This window comes from Salvelinus namaycush, chromosome 22, assembly GCF_016432855.1.
Source record: "Salvelinus namaycush isolate Seneca chromosome 22, SaNama_1.0, whole genome shotgun sequence".
Taxonomy (NCBI): Eukaryota; Metazoa; Chordata; class Actinopteri; order Salmoniformes; family Salmonidae; genus Salvelinus; species Salvelinus namaycush.
In genome coordinates this window covers 16,175,923-16,200,407 of record NC_052328.1, presented here as the reverse complement: position 1 = coordinate 16,200,407, position 24,485 = coordinate 16,175,923, and the positions used below count along the sequence as shown (strand labels likewise).

The 24,485-nt window shown below is 40.5% G+C and overlaps 1 protein-coding gene across 1 annotated transcript; it reads right to left on the bottom strand.

Annotated features, from left to right (window-relative positions):
- Window positions 1-14,126: 14,126 nt before the first annotated feature.
- LOC120017918 (pituitary homeobox 3) lies at window positions 14,127-23,720 on the bottom strand. The gene is made up of 3 exons (XM_038960876.1): window positions 23,612-23,720; window positions 17,459-17,664; window positions 14,127-15,547 (listed from the first exon to the last, which is right to left on the bottom strand). Exons 1-3 carry the CDS (start codon window positions 23,718-23,720, stop codon window positions 14,981-14,983), a joined length of 882 nt encoding a protein of 293 aa, XP_038816804.1. The 3' UTR covers window positions 14,127-14,980.
- Between the last annotated feature and the right edge of the window lie 765 nt (window positions 23,721-24,485).

Genomic DNA, 24,485 nt, shown 5'->3' with positions numbered 1-24,485 from the left:
GCATCCGTCTGGCCACTCTACCATAAAGGCCTGATTGGTGGAGTGCTGCAGAGGTGGTTATCCTTCTGGAATGTTCTCCCGTCTCCACAGAGGAACTCTAGAGCTCTGTCAGAGTGACCATCGGGTTCTTGGTCACCTCCCTAAACAAGTCCCTTCTCCCCCGATTGCTCAGTTTGGCTGGGTGGCCAGCTTAAGGAAGAGTCTTGGTGGTTCCAAACTTCTTCCATTTAAGAGTGATGGAGGCCACTGTGTTCTTGGGGACCTTCAATGCTGCAGAAATGTTTTGGTACCCTAACCCTAACCCTAACCCAGATCAGTGCCTCGACACAATCCTGTCTGAGCTCTACGGACAATTCCTTCGACCTCATGGCCTTTCCAAAATCATGTCCAATCAATTGAAATTACCACAGGTGGACTCCAATCAAATCTCATAGATGATCAATGGAAACAGGATGCACCTGAGCTCAATTTCGAGTCTCAGAGCAAAGGGTTTGAATAATTATGTAAGAAGGTATTTCTGTTTTTTACTTATAATACATTTGCAAACATTTCTAAAAACCTGTCATTATTGTGTATTGTGTGTAGATTGCTGAGGATTTTTCAATTTAATCCATTTTAGAATAGGGCTGTAACGTAACAAATGTGGAATGTGGAAAAAGTCAAGAGGTCTGAATACTTTCCGAAGGCACTGTATGAATTAACAGACTTATCTTCAAATAATTGTCAACATATACAGTCGAAGTCGAAAGTTTACATAAACTTAGGTTGGAGTTATTAAAACCCGTTTTTCAACCACTCCACAAATTTCTTGTTACAAACTATAGTTTTGGCAAGTCGGTGAGGACATCTACTTTGTGCATGACACAAGTAATTTTTCCAACAATTGTTTACAGACAGATTATTTCACTTATAATTCACTGTATCACAATTCCAGTGGGTCAGAAGTTTACATACACTAAGTTGACTGTGCCATTAAACAGCTTGGAAAATTCCAGAAAATTATGTCATGGCTTTAGATGCTTCTGATAGGCTAATTGACACACTTTGAGTCAATTGGAGGTGTACCTGTGGATGCATTTCAATGCCTACCTTCAAACTCAGTGCCTCTTTCCTTGACATCAATGGGAAAATCAAAATAAATCAGTCAAGACCTCAGAAACAAAATGGAGACCTCCACAAGTCTGGATCATCCTTGGGAGCAATTTCCAAACGCCTGAAGGTACCACGTTCATCTGTACTAACAGTAGTACGCAAGTATAAACACCATGGGTCCACACAGCCGTCATACCGCTCAGGAAGGAGACACGTTCTGTCTCCTAGAGATGAATGTACTTTGGTGCAAAAAGTGCAAATCAATCCCAGAACAACAGCAAAGGACCTTGTGAAGATGCTGGAGGAAACAGGTACAAAAGTATCTATATCCACAGTAAAACGAGTCCTATATCGACATAACCTGAAAGGCCGCTCAGCAAGGAAGAAGCCACAGCTCCAAAACCGCCATAAAAAAGCCAGACTACGGTTTGCAACTGCACATGGGGACAAAGATCGTACTTTTTGGAGAAATGTGCTCTGGTCTGATGAAATAAAAATAGAACTGTTTGGCCATAATGACTATTGTTATGTTTGGAGGAAAAAGGCGGAGTCTTGCAAGCCAAAGAACACCATCCCAACCATGAAGCACAGGGGTGGCAGCATCATGTGGTGGTGGTGTTTTTCTGCAGGAGGGACTGGTGCACTTAACAAAATAAATGACATCATGAGGCAGGACAATTATGTGGATATATTGAAGCAACATCTCAAGACATCAGTCAGGAAGTTAAAGCTTGGTTGCAAATGGGTCTTCCAAATGGACAATGACCCCAAGCATACTTCCAAAGTTGTAGCAAAAGGGCTTAAGGACAACAAAGTCAAGGTATTGGAGTGGCCATGACAAAGCCCTGACCTCAATCCTATAGAAAATTTGTGGGCAGAACTGAAAAAGCATGTGCGAGCAAGGAGGCCTACAAACCTGACTCAGTTACACCAGCTCTGTCAGGAGGAATGGGCCAAAATTCACCCAACTTATTATGGGAAGCTTGTGGAAGGCTCCCGAAACGTTTGACCCAAGTTAAACAATTTAAAGGCAATGCTACCAAATACTAATTGAGTGTATGTAACTTCTGACCCACTGGGAATGTGATGAAAGAAATAAAAGCTGAAATAAATCATTCTCTCTACTATTATTCTGACATTTCACATTCTTAAAATAAAGTGGTGATCCTGACTGACCTAAGACAGGGAATTTTTACTAGGATTAAATGTCAGGAATTGTGAAATTGAGTTGAAATGAATTTGGCTAAGGTGTATATAAACTTCCGACTTCAACTGTAACTTCACATTAAGGTGTGGAACGTTCACTGGATTACAAGGAACAATAGCAAGTCTCTTTCGCTCCAGTAGCTGACCTATTTTGAATCTCTTGCACTGCCCACTTCTAAAGTGGATTCCTACTCAACTAAAGTGGAAAGCAACTCCATGACCAGGAAACAGCACAAACTAAGCTAGAAGGGGAAATCAATCTCCTAAAAAGAAAACAGAATCACTAAGATAACAATTACATCATTAATAATACACTCTTTTTTTTTTTACAATGCAACGCTAGCTATTCTCACTTGGAATTTGAAAGGCCTGCACACTCTTATTAAATGTTCCAGCTGTCTTGATATCCTAGCAAGAAACCATGTTGATGTAGCAATGCTCCTAGAAACACACCTGCTCCAAAAGGACTTGCAAAGAATAGATAACCATTTGTACAAACTGGCTGTTTTTTCATCAGCCCCAAACGACACTAAAGGTGTAATCATAATGACACATAAGAATCTCAAAATCACAATCTTGGGTGAAGGCAAAAACCAAGAAGGCAGAATCACTTACCTTAAATGTTTCTGTAACGGAAAGAAAATTGCCTTTATTAATGTGTACGCTCCAAATTCATATATGTTATTCTCTGAACAGCATATTAATAGAATTAACTAAATTCCATCTGGTTATTGGGACAGACATGAATGCCATTTTGGACATGCGGGAGAAATCGTATAAGACCAACTACAATCCACATGCAACCAAGGCCCTGCCCTCCAGCATATACGCTCTGATTACAACCTCTTTGATGCCTGGTGAGCACATAATCCTAAAGCAAAAGATGACACTTTCTACTCAAACAGGCATAAATCATTCTCACAAATCGATGTCATACTATTATCTACACCTCTGTTGTCTTTAGTCAAGAAAATAGAAATTCGACATATGAGCTTGTCTGACCACCGAACATACTACTTCCAACTTAAAATGCCAGAATCTCCTACAATAACCATAAGTTGGCGTTTCAACGTATCATTACTACAAAATCTTACATTCTGTGATCAATTTGAAATTTAACTAAATTAATTAATAATAATACATAAAAATTCAGTCGATGACCCCACGGATTCTATGGGATGCCACGAAAGGTTTTATTAAAAAGAATGCAACTGCATTGCATCTGGGTTTTACTTTTTTTTCCACCTTTATTTAACCAGGTAGGCAAGTTGAGAACAAGTTCTCATTTACAATTGCGACCTGGTTGAACAAATCACAATTAAATAAGATGTGTTAGAACATTCTCAAGAAACACTCTTCAGTCCAGGTAGCTATTACTCTTTCCACAGTCAAAACATAACTTGATTTATTCATAAGACATAGATTTGAATTTGCCATCCATCGATTTAGACACAAATCGAATCAAATTTTATTTGTCACATGTGCCGAATACAACAGGTGTAGACTTTACAGTGAAATGCTTACATACAAGCCCTTAACCAACGATGCAGTTTTAAGAAAATACCTAAAAAAATAAAAATAATTCAAAGTAAGAGATAAGAAAAACAAAGAATTAAAGAGCAGCAGTAAACAATAGCGGGGCTATATACAGGGAGTACCGGAACAGAGTCATTGTGTCAATGTGTGGGGGCACCGGTGTCGAGGTAATTGAGATAATTATGTACATGCAGGTAGGGTTGTTAAAGTGGCTATGCATAGATAATAGCAGAGAGAAGTAACAGCAGTAGAAGCTGTTTAGAAGCCTCTTGGACCTAGAATTGGCGCACCGGTACCGCTTGCCGTGCGGTAGCAGAGAGAACAGTCTACGACTAGGGTGGCTGGACTCTTTGATGATTTTTAAGGCCTTCCTCTGACACCACCTGGTATAGAGGTTCTGGATGGCAGGAAGCTTGGCCCCGGTGATGTACTGGGCCATATGCACTACGCTCTGTAGTGCCTTGCGGTCGGAGGCCGAGCAGTTACCATACCAGGCAGTGTTGCAACCCGTCAGGATGCTCTCAATGGTGCAGCTGTAAAATCTTTTGAGGATCTGAGGACCCATGACAAATTTTTTCAGTCTCCTGAGGGGGAATAGGTTTTGTCGTGCCCTCTTCACGACTTGGTGTGCTTGGACCATGTTAGTTTGTTGTTGATGTGGATGCCATGTTAGTTTGTTGTTGATGTGGATGTCTTGGTGTGCTTGGACCATGTTAGTTTGTTGTTGATGTGGATGCCAAGGAACTTGAAGCTCTCAACCTGCTCCACTACAGCCCCGTCGATGAGAATGGGGGCATGCTCTGTCTTTTTCCTGTAGTCCACAATTATTTCCTTTGTCTTGATCACGTTGAGGGAGAGGTTGTTGTCCTTGCACCACATGGTCAGGTCTCTGATCTCCTCCCTATAGACTGTCTCATCATTGTTGGAATTGTGCCTGGCCGTGCAGTCAAGAGTGAACAGGGAGTACAGGAGGGGGCTGAGCACGCACCCCTGAGGGGCCCCCGTGTTGAGGATCAGCGTGGCGGATGTATTTTTACCTACCCTTACCACCTGGGAGCGGCCCGTCAGGAAGTCTAGGATCCAGTTGCAGAGGGAGCTGTTTAGTCCCATGGTCCTTAGTTTAGTGATGAGTTTTGAGGGCACTATGGTGTTGAACGCTGAGCTGTAGTCAATGAATAGCATTCTCACATAGGTGTTCCTTTTGTCCAGGTGGGAAAGGGCAGTGTGGAGTGCAATAGAGATTGCATTGTCTGTGAATCTGTTGGTGCAGTATGCAAATTGGAGTGGGTCTAGGGTTTCTGGGATAATGGTGTTGATGTGAGCCATGACCAGCCTTTCAAAGCATTTCATGGCTACAGATGTGAGTGCTACGGGTCGGTAGTCATTTAGGCAGGTTACCTTAGTGTTCTTGGGCACAGGGACTATGGTGGTCTGCTTGAAACATGTTCGTATTACAGACTCAGACAGGGATAGGTTGAAAATGTCATTGAAGACACTTGCCAGATGGTCAGCGCATGCTCGGAGTACACGTCCTGGTAATCCGTATGGCCCAGCGGCCTTGTGAATGTTGACATGTTTAAAGGTCTTACTCACATCGGCTGAGGAGAGCGTGATCACACAGCCACCGGGCCATGTACTGGGGCCAAGCTTCCTGCCATCCAGGATCTCTACACTCGGCGGTGTCAGAGGAAGGCCCTAAAAATTGTCAAAGACTCCAGTCACCCAAATCATAGACTGTTCTCTCTGCTACTGCATGGCAAGCAGTACCGGAGTGTTAAGTCTAGGTCCAAAAGGCTTCTACACCAAAGCCATAAGTCTTCTGAACAGCTAATCAAATGGCTACCCAAACTATTTGCATTGTCCCCCACCCCCTCTTTTACGTTGCTGCTACTCTCTGGTTATTATCTATGCATAGTCACTTTAACTCTATCTACATGTACATATTACCTCAATTACCTCACTAACCTGTGCCCCCGCACATTGACTCTGTCCCGGTACCCCCTGTATATAGCTTCGCTACTGTTATTTTACTGCTGCTCTTTAACTATTTGTTATTTTTACTTTTATTTTTTACTTATCTATTTTTTCTTAAAACTGCATTGTTGGTTAAGGGCTTGTAAGTAAGCATTTCACTGTAAGGTGTTTGGCGCATTTGACAAATAACATTTGATTTGATGGTCTTTTTAACATTTTGGAATCAATTAGGTCCACTACTGCTCAAAATGTTTAATACAGCTGTTCACAAATGTTCATTTGGGAGATATGTGATTACAGCACGAATTTTACTTTTATAAAAAAAGGTAAGTATCTTTACTTTGATAAACACTAATATGAAACTGTTTTCCAAAATGTTGTCGTTCTGTCTCGAGACCATGGACCGTCTTTGCTATTTTTATTATCCATGAAACCCCTGGCCCAGGCAATTCATAAATTGAAAGAAATGACACACATTTCCCACAAATCTACTGATCACTTCATCTCATTATATGCATACGATAATTTACTATATATAGACAATTTATCTCAATTACTCCCAAATGCGTTGAAGATCACAGATAAATAAATGATCTGGGCTCTATAATATATAAACGACTTTTGGAAAGCTCATATTCTGAGCTAGCCATTAAAAAATATGGTCCACAGATCTAATTGAATCTGAACAACCCTTTAACTCGAACAGAATATGGATAAATATGACCTTGGCACCCGGTAATCCGAACAATCAACTTATACCGTTTAAGTTTGTTCACAGACTGTATTTATCCAAAGAAACATTTTACAATGAAATTGGCACCAACTCCCAACTGTTCACTGTGTCTCCTAAATCATATGATGTGGGAGTGCCCTGCAGTTAAATGCTTCTGAGTCAAAGTTACAAAATTCATTTAGAAGTGCGTACATTTAAGTATTCAATGCTTTGCATCTATTATGTTACTCAAGGATGATAGCCCCTTGAATCTCTCAATCAATCAGAGAAGATGACTGCTGGCAGGCAGTACTGCTACGAACATGGCTCCCGGGTGGGGTGGGAGGGAAGATTGGGACTGAAGGGGGGAATGGGTTTGGGTTATCTTTGTATGCATTTCTTTGATTGTTTTTGTACCTGTAACCCACCCTCTGAAAAAACAGACTAAATTAAAGCTGGTCACAGAAAATGTTTACTTAGCAAAATAGATAGGATCTTGAAACCATGGAAAGGGAAACACCTGTCCATCTATGGGAAAATTACCCTGATTAATTGTCTAGTGATATAGCGGTTTACATATCTATTCATTTTATTTGGAATGGCAAACCAGATGAAGTTGAATGGGTATATTCATATAATGAATATGAGTTTGGATGGTTAAAACTATTAAATATCAAGGCATCTTTCTTAAAGCTTATATTTTACCAAAACTGTATCTAAATCCAAACTGGTTTTCCAGTAAGCTACTAAGAGAGGCACATCCGATGTTTAAAACGGGGGCTCTTAGATGTTATACCGAATAAAACCATCCATTTGCGGTGGATTGACAATGGAACCCTGTTTAAAGTATCCCCTTTTTTAAATGAAGCCGTATAATTCTAATTTTATCCTCCAGAAGAGGCACAACACATATTACAGCAAATAATATGGCTAAACTCCAATGTACTGATAGTGGATAAACCAATTTTCTTGAAGATAATGTATAAGGAATGAATTACATTGTTTATGTTTATGAATGATATTGTAAACAACGACGGTAACACAAGCAATTAATCATAGTGTATGGAGATGTATGCTCAATACAAAATTATAACCAATTCATTGCAGCTCCGCCACAAAAATGGAAGAGGCAATTACTTGAAAGAGAAAGGAATGAATTATTTTGTCTTCAACCAATTCAAAATCATAAATGGCTTAAAATGACCAATATACTGAGTATACAATGACCAATAAAATTTGATTTGATTTGATTTACAAAACGTTAAGAACACCTGCTCATTCCATGATTTACACTATATATACAAAAGTATGTGGACACCCCTTCAAATTTGTGGATTTGGTTATTTCAGCCACAACCTTTGCTGACTGGTGTATAAAATCGAGCACATAGCCATGCAATCTCCATAGACAATCATTGGCAGTAGATTGGCCTTACTGAAGAGCTCAGTGGCTTTCAACGTGGCACCGTCATAGGATGCCACCTTTCCAACAAGTCAGTTCGTCAAATTTCTGCCCTGCCCGATCAACTGTAAGTGCTGTTATTGTGAAATGGAAACGTCTAGGAGCAACAACGGCTCAGCCGTGAAGTGGTAGGCCACACAAGCTCACAGAACGGGACCGCCGAGTGCTGAAGTGCGTAGAGCGTAAAAAATCGTCTCTCCTCGGTTGCAACACTCACTATCGAGTTCCAAACTGCCTCTGAAAACAACATCAGCACAAGAACTGTTCATTGGGAGCATCATGAAATGGGTTTCCATGACCGAGTAGCCGCACTCAAGCCTAAGATCACCATGCGCAATGCCAAGCGTTAGCTGGAGTGGTATAAAGCTCGCCACTATTGGACTCTGGAGAAGTGGAAACGCATTCTCTGTAGTGATGAATCACACTTCACCATCTGGCAGTCTGACGGACGAACATGGGTTTGGAGGATGCCAGGAGAACGCTACCTGCCCAAATGCATAGTGCCAACTGTAAAGTTTGGTGGAGGAGGAATAATGGTCTGGGGCTGTTTTTTAAGGTTTGGGCTAGGCCTCTTAGTTCCAGTGAAGGGAAATATTAACGCTACAGCATACAATGAGATTCTAGATGATTCTGTGCTTCCAACTTTGTGGCAACAGTTTGGGGAAGGCCCTTTCCTGTTTCCTGTGACATTGCCATTGTGCACAAAGCGAGATCCATACTTGTATTTTTTATTTACCCTTTATTTAACTAGGCAAGTCAGTTAAGAACAAATTATTATTTACAATGACGGCTTACCCCCTGACCTCAACCCCATCGAATACCTTTGGGATAAATTGGAACGCCGACTGCGGGCCAGGCCTAATCGCCCAACATCAGTGCCCGACCTCACTAACGCTCTTGTGGCTGAATGGAATCAAGTCCCCGCTCCAATGTTCCAACATCTAGTGGAACTATACCGCGTAAAATTCAAGAAAGTTAGGAACAGATTTTCAATGTCCTAATACCATGGCACCGGGTTTATGAACTGACATAGAAAATAACAATTGACGCATCAATCCGTTCTTTTCAATTTAAGCTATTATATAAAATTCTCACTACAAAACAAATTATCCAAATATGGGGCATTGAACAGTCAGCCCTGTGCAGACTCTGCCACGAGGAAACAGAATCAATAGAACATCTCTTTTGGTACTACCTTCGGTGGCTTGTTTTTGGAGTCAGGTCCCGGAATCGTTGTCATGTCATAATATTGGACCTGCAAACTGTATTGTTGGGGATTTGAAGGACCACATTCAGTCAATTGGAAATATAATTGTGCTCTTGGGTAAAATGTTTATTTTGGGGGCAATTTCAGCAGAAATGTTGCAGATGGGGAGGTTCAAGTCCCTAGTGAGACACCATGGTAGAATGTAGGGATGTATTGCAAGAGGAAATTGTAGAATGATAATTTACTGGGAAAGATGGGTTGAACTGTGGCTATCAGAAGGTTGGAATTCATGAGTGTGGGAATAAATATATACACAGTATAAATGTTTGAGGTCCTCTAATCAGGGGTAAGGGTGGGGATGTGATTATTGTATGTTTTGCTTTTAGTTATTTATGTTTTCTATTTTGGTTTTATGCTGTGAGCGGTGTGTGCTGGTTCTGGTCGTTATTGGTGCGATCGCTTCCGTCGGGTTGGTCCTTCCCGGCCTTGGAAAATGCCTTTGGGCCAGTGGACGGGGGCTTCGACATGCCGGCATCTCGGGGTGGGGTGGGGTGGCGGCGAGTGCACCCACGGACAAGAGAAGCCACTTATGGGAACGACCATTCATATTGTCTTTGTATTGTATTGAGGTGTTGTTGTTTTAATAAAAATAAATAAACATCGCTGGGAGCTTTCTTCCCATCTTGAGCAATTTTTATTGTTAATAACTTTGAAAAGCTATCTCAACATATTTTAATTTCTTTAATCCTCTTTGGAAACAAACTGTGAAAAAAAGCTGAGATTCCTTCCCCATTCTGTTTGTATTATTAACACTAATTACCATACTAATTACCGTACTTTCTGCTGAAATCCAAATTACAATTTTAATTAAGTCAGGGTTTCCCAAAGTCGGTCCTGGGGGCCCACCCTTGGTGCACGTTTTGTTTTTTGCCCTAGCACTAAACAGCTGATGCAAATAACCAACTCATCATCAAGCTTTGATGATTTGAATTCAGCTGTGTAGTGCTAGGGCAAAAACCAAAAACGTGCACCCAGGGAGGCCCCACGACCGATCCTGAATTAAGTCACTCTTGCCCATTACTTTAATCATAGAAAAAGGTGGAATAATGATATGTAATTAAATCATAGTTCCCAACGAGGTATGCAATTAACAAATGAGTTAACACAGTGTACCTGGAATGGATACTGATATTACATTCTACACCATTCATAGTATATGGCTTTTTAATAACACATTTTCATTATTGTTCTCTAATTACAGATATTTGGTGTGAGAGATGTTCAATAACAACACACCCCTCTATTTCATGATAACATCTCTCTAGCAATACCGTTGCATACAGTGGGGCAAAAAAGTATTTAGTCAGCCACCAATTGTGCAAGTTCTCCCACTTAAAAAGATGAGAGAGGACTGTAATTTTCATCATAGGTACACTTCAACTATGACAGACAGAATGAGAAAAAAAAATCCAGAAAATCACATTGTAGGATTTTTAATGAATTTACAAATTATGGTGGAAAATAAGTATTTGGTCAATAACAAAAGTTTATCTCAATACTTTGTTATATACCCTTTGTTGGCAATGACAGAGGTCAAACGTTTTCTGTAAGTCTTCACAAGGTTTTCACACACTGTTGCTGGTATTTTGGCCCATTCCTCCATGCAGATCTCTTCTAGAGCAGTGATGTTTTGGGGCTGTTGCTGGGCAACACGGACTTTCAACTCCCTCCAAAGATTTTCTATGGGGTTGAGATCTGGAGACTGGCTAGGCCACTCCAGGACCTTGAAATGCATCTTACGAAGCCACTCCTTCGTTGCCCGGGCAGTGTGTTTGGGATCATTGTCATGCTGAAAGACCCAGCCACGTTTCATCTTCAATGCCCTTGCTGATGGAAGGAGGTTTTCACTCAAAATCTCACGATACATGGCCCCATTCATTCTGTCCTTTACACGGATCAGTCGTCCTGGTCCCTTTGCAGAAAAACAGCCCCAAAGCATGATGTTTCCACCCCCATGCTTCACAGTAGGTATGGTGTTCTTTGGATGCAACTCAGCATTCTTTGTCCTCCAAACACGACGAGTTGAGTTTTTACCAAAAAGTTATATTTTGGTTTCATCTGACCATATGACATTCTCCCAATCTTCTTCTGGATCATCCAAATGCTCTCTAGCAAACTTCAGACGGGCCTGGACATGTACTGGCTTAAGCAGGGGGACACGTCTGGCACTGCAGGATTTGAGTCCCTGGCGGCGTAGTGTGTTACTGATGGTAGGCTTTGTTACTTTGGTCCCAGCTCTCTGCAGGTCATTCACTAGGTCCCCCCGTGTGGTTCTGGGATTTTTGCTCACCGTTCTTGTGATCATTTTGACCCCATGGGGTGAGATCTTGCGTGGAGCCCCAGATCAAGGGAGATTATCAGTGGTCTTGTATGTCTTCCATTTCCTAATAATTGCTCCCACAGTTGATTTCTTCAAACCAAGCTGCTTACCTATTGCAGATTCAGTCTTCCCAGCCTGGTGCAGGTCTACAATTTTGTTTCTGGTGTCCTTTGACAGCTCTTTGGTCTTGGCCATAGTGGAGTTTGGAGTGTGACTGTTTGAGGTTGTGGACAGGTGTCTTTTATACTGATAACAAGTTCAAACAGGTGCCATTAATACAGGTAACGAGTGGAGGACAGAGGAGCCTCTTAAAGAAGAAGTTACAGGTCTGTGAGAGCCAGAAATCTTGCTGGTTTGTAGGTGACCAAATACTTATTTTCCACCATAATTTGCAAATAAATTCATAAAAAATCCTACAATGTGATTTTCTGGATTTTTTCCCCTCATTTTGTCTGTCATGGTTGAAGTGTACCTATGATGAAAATTACAGGCCTCGCTCATCTTTTTAAGTGGGAGAACTTGCACAATTGGTGGCTGACTAAATACTTTTTTGCCCCACTGTATGTACCTTATCGATTTTGGACACAGGCGGTCATAGGGACTTAGATCAAACAAAATGTTCAACACTGTCACGCCCTGGCCTTAGTTATCTTTGTTTTCTTTATTATTTTAGTTAGGTCAGGGTGTGACATGGGGGATGTATGTGTTTTGTATTGTCTAGGGGTTTTGTATGTTTATGGGGCAGTGTCTAGTCTAGGTGTATGTATGTCTATGGTTGCCTAGATTGGTTCTCAATTAGAGACAGCTGTCTATCGTTGTCTCTGATTGGGAACCATATTTAGGAAGCCATATTCATTAGGTAGTTCGTGGGTGATTGTCTATGTGTAGTGTTTGTGTCAGCACTATTTGTTTGTAGTGTCACGTTAGTTTGTCAAGTGTTCTTCGTTTCGTTTCATTAAAAGAAGAATGCATTGTTATCACTCTGCGCCTTGGTCCTCCTCTCTTCCACCATACAACGATCGTGACAAACACATTGACGTCCGTAGGCTACCCAGAGAGCTTATCATCATCATAAAATGTGATGATTGATTCTTCATCAGTAATAAATGCAAATATTCTTTCATAATATTTATTATTCTTTCCACTACCACAAAGAGACTGTAGGCACTCCTGGATATTTATAGTGGGTAAAAGGAGATGTGGATTGCTTAATGCTAAGCTGTTGTTGACTGTAATTCAAGTGATATTGGTCCCAAGGAAGTTGAAGTGACAGATAAATTATAACCTACTGATGTTGCTGGACTTCTTGACGCTGAAATGCATGCTTGAACTAAATGTGTTCATGATATGTGGGCCCTTGAAATATTTTACTGAACCATATAGGATACTGTCAGAGTACAAAAACAGTTATTCTATTCATTCCCTCTGTATTCTCAAAGGTAATCGTTATTACTTCAAGTTGTATGGATTTTTCCAGACAATGGCTTTGAACCATTGTGAATGTGTTCTCCTTGTGCTGGGCAGTATGAACAAATGGGAATGGGTTGTTTGCCCTCCAATGGAATATTGATTCTATGTGTTGTGTGGAGGGGGAGACCAAATACTGTGACTGCTCCACCTCGCTCCACAGACAACTGTAGTCCCATGGACAGGCTCTTTGGACTGCTGGGAGAAGAGACAGATTTATACACACAGAGTTATGTTGTTGAAAAAGTAGCCGTTAATAAAGAACTACACATATAGTTGCCATGTTAAAATAATTGTTTTCTTGTCTGCCTTGTAGTTCTAAGATTTGATAACTCCATTGCTTTATGCCTGCACGTTTTAGAGACTGATGTCTAACATTGTAGATATTAACTAGAAAATAGTAAGCCTACGCAGAAAGGAACAACTAAAATGTGAAAATGTAATTGTTGTAAAAGGCTGCATTGCCACAAGCTGGGCGTTCCAGGCTCAGCCGACAGTCCCCTTGGTGAGTCCGCAGGGACTCCTCCTGAAGGCTTACATAATGTTGGCACCGGCCTGAGAGATCTAAGGCACGGCCCCAAGAATTCCTCCTGTTACGTTTAGGTCAAACGTATCATTGACCAGGCAGCAGGAACATCTATATCTCTCCATCTCTCTCCAGTCCCCACGTCCCCTGTTGCATAACGTTGCCAGGGATGTGAGACAGTGTTTCCATGGCGTTGACGCTTGTTCAAGGGGAACATTGTGTGTAGGACTTGTTTATAACTCAGTCTAATGTCATAGAACACAGTGGAGGCTGCTGAGGGGAGGACGGATCGTAATAATGGCTGGAACGGAGCAAATGGAATGGCATCAAACACATGGAAACCATGTGTTTGTATTTGGTACCATTCCACTCCACTCCAGCCATTACCACGAGCCCGTTCTCCCCAATTAAGGTGCATCCAACCTCCTCTGATAGAACATAGATGAAGTCATGCAGTACCTGTAAGGGAAACTGGTGACTTTCTTTCAATAGTACTCACTTTTAGCCCATGTGTTGTTCATAAAAACACATTTTTATTATGTTAATGAGACAAAGCAGGCTACACCAGGAAAAAAGGCTTGTTTTATAACAACTGCACTCTTACATACATTTTTACAGTCATGGACTCCCTTTTTATAACACCACACAAATCTATATATTCAATGGCTTTTTTAGACTTTTCTTTAAAAAGGTTCTGATTTTGGATATTATTTCTTCTGTTTGAGACTACGTTGTGCTAGCTCCTCTCTCCTTTCTGATCTGACCTTTGACACCTGACCTTCTGAGGGGATTGGAATTCATAACAAAATTACAATTCCTAAAGGAGGTACTCATAGTACATCAACCTAGGGTCTGCTCTTGAAGAACATGCTTTTCTCATTTCCAAAGTACTACGTTTCATGGATAGTTTTGTCACATACAAAACAAAAAAAGTCCATTATATACATCCTCATATTGGAACCACAGGTCATTTTCCCGTGATGGTGGCAAGCGTCACAATGATTTCATGTTTGGCCAAGATGTTGACCACCATTGCAATTGAAGCATCCAGGTTTTCTTCATTTTAAATTCACTCTAGTCATGCAGTCCCAAAAAAATGATATTGGATTAAACTTAGAAATCCTTTTTGACAGTTGGTCGGTTCAGCGACAAAGTCTCAGCGTATTTGAGAGAGTTCTTTGAAGCGTGGTGGTCCATCAGGGGATTTTCTTCTAACTGTTAAAGCTTATTCCTGTTGTGTAGCATCAGTTAGACAAACAGTGTCTTGTTAACTAGTCCATGGTGATGACGATGTGTGCAGTTAACTTTGATTCACTGATGGAGCATAGCAGGGACCGGGAGGAGGAGAGGAAGAGGGGGGCAATGGGTCTGAGAGGTCGGGGGGTACAGGGCAGGCTGGGTGGGAGTGGGTACATGTCTTCATACCGGCCGGTCCACTGCATACTGGCAAGGGCTTAGGTTGGACACTGTGTTTTGCACGGCTGGGTAGGCAAAGTTGGCGTGCTGCTTGGCCTTCAGTCGGAGGCTGGCCAGGCTGGAGTTGCAGGTGTCTCTGTACATGTAAGGACTTGCGGTGGAGGCGTAAGGGCAGGTGGCGGCGGTGACCGCCACCGAGTTCAGCGTGGAGCTATTGAGGTTGCCCAGGTTGCCCAGGTTGTTGAGGCCCGAGCCGGGCACCCCGGCCACCGCCGAGGGCACCATGGAGGAGGCCATGTTCATGGAGGGGATAGAGCTGGGGGAGGAGAACATGGGCTGGGAGGACAAGGGGCTTACATTCATGGAGTTGAAGAAGGGGAAGCTCTTGGCTGACAGTGGGCTGCTGGCCAGACTCTTGGTGGCCCAGTTGTTGTATGAGTAGCCAGAGTACATGTCATCATAGGGCTGCATTAGTCCATTGAACTGGGCACCAAAGCCGTTTTTACACAGCTCAGCCTGTTGGTTCCTCTCCCTCTTCCTCCATTTGGCACGGCGGTTCTTAAACCATACCTGAGGGAGAAGGACAGAAAAGGGAAAAAAGGAAAATAGATATGGGCTTTTCTTTTCAACCTAATCTGAGGTGGTAAAAATTGTTCTGAAACACAATAACATTTTGGTTTGCAATGGCTGACACTATGATTCCTTTCAAATAGTTTAGGCAAGATTCAGTATACTGTAGCTGCAGACTTTTTAAAAGAAAGAATAAGTTGAAGTGTATAATCAAACAGTCATATTAGCCATGGTTTATTAAAACAAATTATTCACTTATTTGAATTATGAGCTCCCAGTGAAAGAAATGTCAAGCTGGAGCGGTCTTCACATTTTGTCATTTTAAGGTCCTATTTTTGGAGGGTATAAAACGGATTAAAGTTTTAATGGCAAATCTAAAATGAAGGTACTTAATTCAGTTCCCAATTGGGGAAATATGAATTTGTCCCTGAGCGTTCATTTTGTGGTGGAACTTTCTCTTTATTCTCATAAAGACTTCAAAACTAATTGAGAAGCAAAATACCTTTATTATAAGAATCCAATACAAAAATGATATAAACGGACTGTGTAAAGTTAAAAATCTAATTGTATTAATCAAAATAATATTACTCACATTTTAGTTATTCTAATAAAAATTATTAAAAAGCCACCAACACTTCTCATCTCCCTCCCTCCCTTCCTCATCTAATACTGCTGTGCCAGGCATACAGTATCTAATCCAAACCCTTAGTCTGTGTCTGCCAGCCGGCAGAACAAGCATCTGTTGTGATAGTAATAGAATGCTCTGGACTATTGAATGTACAGTGTATATAGCAGTGAGTTTTCCATGGTACCCATTGACAGTAGGGGAAACCCCACTGTTGAGGAAGATTTCTCTCTCCTTTTAACATGACTCTGGGGCAATGTTGTTTAGGTGTTCATGGAAACATCTGAAGGTCAAATGGTAGTTGGATGGGGGGGGGGGGGGGGGGGTTGTGGCAAACCTTACCTCACTTCCCTAAAACTGTCAAATGATTGCCACAATCAGACTCGCTGTAACCTAAGTACCCACGTTCATTGCTTACGACTCTGCTAAAATCTATTTATCAGAATTCGGACAAGCTCTGACATATTTCATATTATACATTTCATTTTATAATACTGTGTTGGTTTAATTTAGTCTGAGCTGTATTGATATTATTAGAATCCAGTCTCATTGGACTCAGGACTCTGTACTGTAAATATACATGTGCAATAGCAATTTGAGTTTTATTAAGCACATTGTATGCAGTTATGTACTGTACATACACATTTGTAGGCAAGGAAGTAGCCAGCATGGATATAGAGGGAGAGCAAGTGGTTTGTTATTCAAACATTTATTACAAACGCATTCTGTGTTAAATGCTATAAATCAAGATGACAGGAGAAGTATTCTGTATATGCAGGGGGAATCTGCGTCCATGTGGGATTAGCAGGGAACAAGTGGGGTCCTGCTAGGCATTAGGACGTGTGTGGTCTGTTGTTCTTTCAAAATAACAACCAAGACTGTGTGCTATGTGACCTTTAATCTAGCCAACATGAATTTGATCCATTACTAGGCAGGAAGGCAACGATTGTATTGTCATCCATCAAAATGTGAGCCCACCTGCTCCAGACTGGTGGTGACCAAACCTCTGGGCTTGAGGGGACATTTCAGGGTCAGGAGCAGATCGACACACTTCTGACCTTTGTGACATGTGAAGCCTAGTTTTAGGTTGTTGAAGTCAAATTGCAACATTTTTAAATCTCTGCTTAGTTAGGTAAATTTGTCATCTTTTAGATATGTACCTTCAGGTGCCTTTTTACCTTCAGAATTATGTTGAAATCATATGTTTGAGTGCCACAAATGTACCCCCTAAGGAAAGTGGGTTTGGATTATTTCACTGGCTCAGTAGTGATTCTGTGGGGACTCACCCTAACTCGTGCCTCTGTGAGGTTGGTCCACACGGCGATCTCCTCCCGTGTGCTCATGTCGGGGTAGCGGTTCCTTTGAAAGGTGGCCTCCAGCTCCTGAAGCTGCTGGCTGGTGAAGTGGGTCCTCTGCCTGCGCTGCTTCTTCTTCAGAGAGCCGTCCTCTGCATTCGACTCATCTGTCTGGTTCTGGTGGGACTTCTCTGTGTCTGGGAGGCAACAACATGGATCAGTAGTTATAATCAGAACAAAATGTGGGCCCAATACATAGCAAATCCTCATTTTGTATCACATCATAACTATCTATATTTGTTTACAATACTTCCAGACTTGCTCAAACATGTTTTTGAAAAATTGCATATTTCCATTTCCATTCCCATCCAATATCAAGTATTTTGCACAAGAGCAGCAATCATCTCTACAGAGTGAAGTGTCTTCCCATTAAAAAGTTATCACACTTTCCACTGTCCTCTTTTATTTTAAGTGAATTAATATAATGGACATTTTATCCCATGCTATTTGAAAAATAATGTATTAACATATTTTCAAATAATATGGAAATTGTTTACAGTTACACCTACTGTATTAGATTTGTGCAGTTCTGTTTGGAATATTTCAAGATTCATTGACTGTATGTATCCTCTTCTCAGAGTTGTCAAAAAACAGATCAATAATTTAAATTGGCCCTGAAACACATCTGGCACTAACACCAGAACCAAACAGACATGTTTTGTCTGCCCGAGATCCTTTCTCTCTTCATCTGAGTTCCGCAATTTGAGGACCCCACAGAAAGAGTGAAATTAGTTGGCTACCTAATCCCAGGGATCAGGCTTTTGTTACCAGGCAGGTTTTGGACTGTTTGGCAAGGGTTTATCTCTCTGAGAGCAGTAAGAAATAATCAGCAGGGTTTAAAAGACTCTGCAGCGCCACTGGCAAAACCAATAGGACCAGACTTTTGCTGCTATCTACCAGTAAACTGACACTGGTTTAGCCATCACTTAGACCAAAAACCATTTTCCATCCCATGTCACAATCCAGGAGAGAGGGCAGACCTCGAAAACCTACAATAAAGAATCTCACTGATGGGAGTAAATAAAGTAAATTTATTGAGCTTTTTTCTGATTACGTTGTAGTTGATCTCCAAATAGAATAAATCTTTCAACATTTTAACTTTACTCACTGACATACCGCAAATACAATGAATGTGAATAGCTGTTTTGTTTTAATGTGTAATACATTGCTGAGGGTATACTTTTAAGCAATAATGCCCGAGGGGGTGTGGTATATGTGTCACGTTCCTGACCTATTTCTGTTAGTTTGTTGTATGTGTTAGTTGGTCAGGACGTGAGTTTGGGTGGGCATTCTATGTTGTCTGTTTCTATGTTGGTTTAAGGGTTGCCTGGTATGGCTCTCAATTAGAGGCAGGTGTTTGGCGTTCCTCTAATTGAGAGTCATATTTAGGTAGGTTGTTTCACAGTGTTCGTTGTGGGTGGTTGTCTCCTGTGTCAGTGTTTGTCGCACCATACGGGACTGTTCGGTTTGTTTTGTACATCGTCATTTTGTGTAGTCTATTTTTACCTGTTCGTGCGTTCTTCGCGTTATTTGTAAGTTCGTATTGTTCAGGTCTGTCTATACATTTCGGTTTTGTTATTTTGTAGTTTATTCAAGTCTAGTTCGTTTTCTGTCTTAGTTGTTTGGTCGTGTCTTTATTAAATCATGTCATTTCACAAAGCTGCGCCTTGGTTCAATCACTACTCCTCCTCTTCGGTTGAAGAGGAGGAGGACTACCGTAACAATATGGCCAATATACCACGGCTCAGGACTGTTCTTACACACGACGCAACGAGGAGTGCCTGCATACAGCCCTTAGCCGTGGTATACTGGCCATGTACCACAATCCTCCAAGGTGCCTTATTGCTATTATAAACTGGTTACCAAAATAATTAGAACAGTAAAAATACATGTTTTGTCATACCTGTGGTATACGGTCTGATATACCACGGCTGTCAGCCAAATCAGCATTCAGGGCTCGAACCACCCAGTTTATAAAAATCAATTGGCTACACTACACACACCTATAGCACATGGGCTGATATTGATGGCGGTGTACAAATGTATAGTAGAAGGCATATATATATATATAATGTATGTGTGTGTGTGTTTGTCAAATATACCCTTGCAGATTTTGTGACAGCAACGTATTGGGTCAGACTGCTAGTCAATCAGCCAGCCAATAAACAAACCAACAAACTAACAGCCAGTTCTTAATGCCCACCACCACTTGCACAACTGATGAGACTTTTGAGAATGTCTGAAGCCTTGTGGATTTATCAACGCCAAGCACACTGCCAGACACAGTTGTTTGGCAATTCAATCTGAATTTAAAAGCTTAATCCCTTGGGCAGGTGAAAAAGCACCAATGTAGCAGCATACATACTGTGTTATGCAAATGCATGCACACATGCTTTGAAATGCATGCATACATACCCACAAATGCTTATGTATGACATATATTATAGGCTATTGCCTCTCTAGGCTTTTCATTATGCACTAAGGCCCCAGCAATCTGAGGCATATTCTAATCACTAGGAGTCTCCTTGAGAATTGAGAGGCTTTGTTTTGACTAACTATACTTTTGTGAAAGAAATTATAAAATTCCCAGCTACATAATCAAAAATGATGCCTATTGGTAAAGTATGCCTATTGTAACCAAGCCTCTAGATCTATACTGTACAGGTACAGTATGTGTTTGTCATTTATAGAAGTTTTACTCATTTTGAAACTTCAGATGCCACTTGAGTGAGTGTGCTAATGCCCATGTGCCATTTGTCATTTAATAAGGCCTAATTTAATAAAAATCGCCAATATGTATTACATTTCTGCATTTAGTGGATACACAGGTTAGGGTTCTCATAATATGTATCCAGAAGGATATACATGATTATTTGTTCAGTGTAAGCCTATATCTTTTTTATAAACTGGATTCCCATGACGGTGGACACCTGGGTCTCAACTCTGAAATATTACAGTGCCTTCAAAGTATTCACACCCCTTGACCTTTTTCCACATTTTGTTGTGTTACAAAATGGGGTTAAAATTGATTTAATTGTCATTTTTTGTCAACAATCTACACAAAATACTCTAATGTAAAAGTGGAAGAACAATTCTAACATTTGGAAAACATGAATGAAAAATGTAACCCTAATATATCTTGATTAGATAAGTATTCCACCTCCTGAGTCAATACATGTTAGCATCACCTTTGGCAGAGATTAGAGCTTTGAGTCTTTCTGGGTAAATTTCTAAGAGCTTTCCACACCTGGATTGTGCAACATTTGCCCATTATTACTTTTCAAAATTATTCAAGCTCTATCAAATTAGTTGTTGATCATTGCTAGCCATTTTCAAGTCTTGACATAGATTTTCAAGCTGATTTAAGTCCAAACTGTGACTAGGCCACTCAGAAACATTCAATGTTGTCTTGGTAAGCAATTCCAGTGTATATTTGGCCTTGTGTTTTAGGTTTTTGTCCTGCTGAAAGGTGAATTTGTCTCCTAGTGTCTGTTGGAAAGCAGACTGAACCAGGTTTTCCTCTAGGACCTTGCCTGTTCTTAGCTCTATTACATTTATTTTTATCAACAACAAAAAACTCCCCAGTCCTTGCTGATGAAAAGCATACCTATAACATGATGCAGCCACCACTATTCTTGAAAATATGGAGAGGTACTCAGTGATGTGTTGTGTTGGATTTGCCCCAAACATAACACTTTGTATTCAGGACAAAAAGTTAATTGCTTTGCCAAATTTGCAGTATTACTTTATTGCCTTGTTGCAAACAGGATGGATGTTTAGAAATGTTTTATTCTGTACAGGCTTCCTTATTTTCACTCTGTCAGTTAGGTTTTTAATGTTAATTTCTTATTTAACCTTTATTTAACTAGGCAAGTCAGTTAAGAACAAATTCTTATTTACGGCCTACACCGGCCAAACCCTAATCGGGACAACGCTGAGCCAATTGTGCGCCGCCCAATGGGACTCCCAATCACAGCCAGTAGTGATACAGCCTGGAATCGATCCAGGGTCTGTAGTGATGCCTCTAGCACTGAGATGCCGTGCCTTAGACCGCTGCACCACTCGGGAGCCTATAGGTTAGCATTGTGGAGTAACTCCAATGTTGTTGAGCCATCCTCAGTTTTCTCTTATCACAGCCATTCAACTCCAACTGTTTTAAAGTCACCATTGGCCTCATGGTGAAATCCCTGAGGGGTTTCCTTCCTCTCCAGCAACTGATTTAGGAAGGACGCCTGTATCTTTGTAATGACTGGGTGTATTTATACACCATCAAAAGTGTAATACATATCTTCACCATGCTCAAAGGGATATTCAACGTCTGATGTTTTTTCATTTCTACCCATTTACCAATAGGTGCCCTTCTTTTCGTGGCATTGGAAAACCTCCCTGGCCTTTGTGGTTGAATATGTGTTTGAAATTCACTGTTCAACTGAGGGATCTTACAGATAATTGTATGTCTCGAGTACAGAGATGAGGTAGTCATTAAAAAATCATGTTAAACACACTTATCGCACACAGAGTCCATGCAACGTATGTGACTTGTTAAGCACATTTTTACGCCTTGCCATAACAAAGGGGTTGAATACTTATTGACTCAAGACGTTTCAGCTTTTCATTTTTTATTAATTTGTAAACATTTCTAAAAACATAATTCCACTTTGACATTAAGGGGTATTGTGTTTAGATCAGTGACTCAAAATCTAAATTTAATCAGTTTTAAAATCAGGATGTAACACAACAACAAAATACTGTCAAGGGGTGTGAATACTTTTTGAAGGTACTATAATATTTTAGAGGTGAGGCCCAGGTGTCCACCGTCATGGGGATCCAGTTTATTTAAAAGATATAGGCCTACACTGAACAAATAACCATGTATATCCTTCTGGATACATATTATGAGAACCCTAACCTGAAATGGACATTGAAAAAGAAACTCATTGTTTAACTTTAACTATGTCAATATCACAAGAAAGAACAATGAATGAATTATGGTTTATTTTTCAATATCTAATTTCAACTAGATCAAACTTTTCTAGAATGAATATTCCATAGTCAGTGAACAATACAAGTACGGTACAGTACATTGGACATATTGCCTCTTGATATTTGGCCCCCACACACCTCGTTATCTTGATGGTTTTAGTGCGTAATCCGTGGTTCATATACAGTATATGCGGGTTCTCCTAAATCCCTGCACTCACTCAGGGCCGTCCATTTCGGAGTAAGTTTACATTAGTCACACTAATGGAGTCTGTTGCAGACCCTGGATCCACAGAGATTTCATCTATTAGACCGCACGGGTATCACAAATATTAGCTTTGTCTCTCTGTCAAATGCCTAATTTGTTATAAATTGGCATGCAGGCGGTTAAAATGCAGAGGTAGATATTTAGCTTTCAAGCCTGAGCAATCGTAGTTGCTCGGGATATTATTGTATGTCTAGGCCTATGATATTCGGCTATATTCCGTTCATCACGCACAGGTATGTTTTAGCTTATTTTTTAGGTTTCAATTGAGAGTTATTAATAGACCTACAGCATATCGGCGTGTAAAGACACGCGCACGACAAAATGCCAAAAAGCTCCGCCAAAGCGTAAGGGGTCCATGCCAAATGTTTACAATAGCTTCCATTAAAGTCTATAGTCGCTACAGTTAATAACTCTTGCTTTATAAAAGCCAAACGAGAAGAATAAACGTGCAACTTGAGTTCATTAAGGAAAATAACAATTATATAATGTGAATCATAGGAATATGGGCTGTAGGTCTACAAAATAATAGCAAGCCAATTAATATTATGGTTGAAGTGATATCCACACAATCACGCACATTAAAGGCGACAATGAATAGCCTAATAGCTATTGCAAGCTAGAAATTCGTCCTGGTGTTATTATTATTATGATTATTATTATTATAGCCTATTAGGACATTATGATTCCCATTATTATTATCAAATTATTCGATTGGTTTAGACCCACATGCATTAACATATATGCATATTCTTCATCCAAAATGTCAGTCTGAGGACTATTAATCGGTCAAACACTCCTGTAGACAAAGCATTTGCAAGGTAAACGTGGAAACTGACCGCTGTTGTCTTGGCCTTTGCATCCCAGATCATGTTGAGGCGTTCCAGAGTCCGAAAGCGATAGCGCTGGGCTACGGGCTTCACTGTCTGTCAGAAGGTTAAAATCCATAACCCCGGCCGCCAGGCTCTGCAAAAGGAAGGCAATACATTTCAATATTAGTCAATATGGCAAAATAATACAAGTATCCTCATAAGTTTAGACCTCCAACCGAATTGGCATGACAAATAAATAACAAGAATAGAAAATAACATCAGAAAGAACAACTAATGACAACAATAATTATGTTAATAATCATTTAATAATAAGCCTAGATATGTAATATAAGAAATTGCAGTTCTGACATTTCCATGTCAACACAAATTAACGAGGGAATCTGCTGTCTATGAATATCACAATTCTCTTAACTTTTTAAAATGTGACAAACTGCTAGTGCTAATCATAGGCTATAGGCCTACTGAGCAGGCTTTATAATATTCTCATATTTTGATAACATTCAGGTTGCTGATTGACTTTATTTTTATTTTGTTTTATTTATTTAACCTTTATTTATCGAATTAAGGACATGAAACGGTTCATCTGTGAAATAACTATTTGATTAAATGTAGGCCTGTATTCCGTGGTAATTACTACGAATGTGTTCTGTTAGTTCTATTTTTGTTCCTTTGCAGTTATGTAGTTAAAATATATGGTGACCGTTCAGATCTAAATAGCAACCTCGTGAGGGAGACTGATACGTAATAGAGCCTAAAATAACAGGTCGTTTATTTATACAAGCGCAGTTAACACCTTGAAGATATGGGGACACAATCACTCCCTCAAAGCTTCTTGAGATTTATGATGTCGTGGCTGGGTTTAACGACGGGGTAGGTTCCA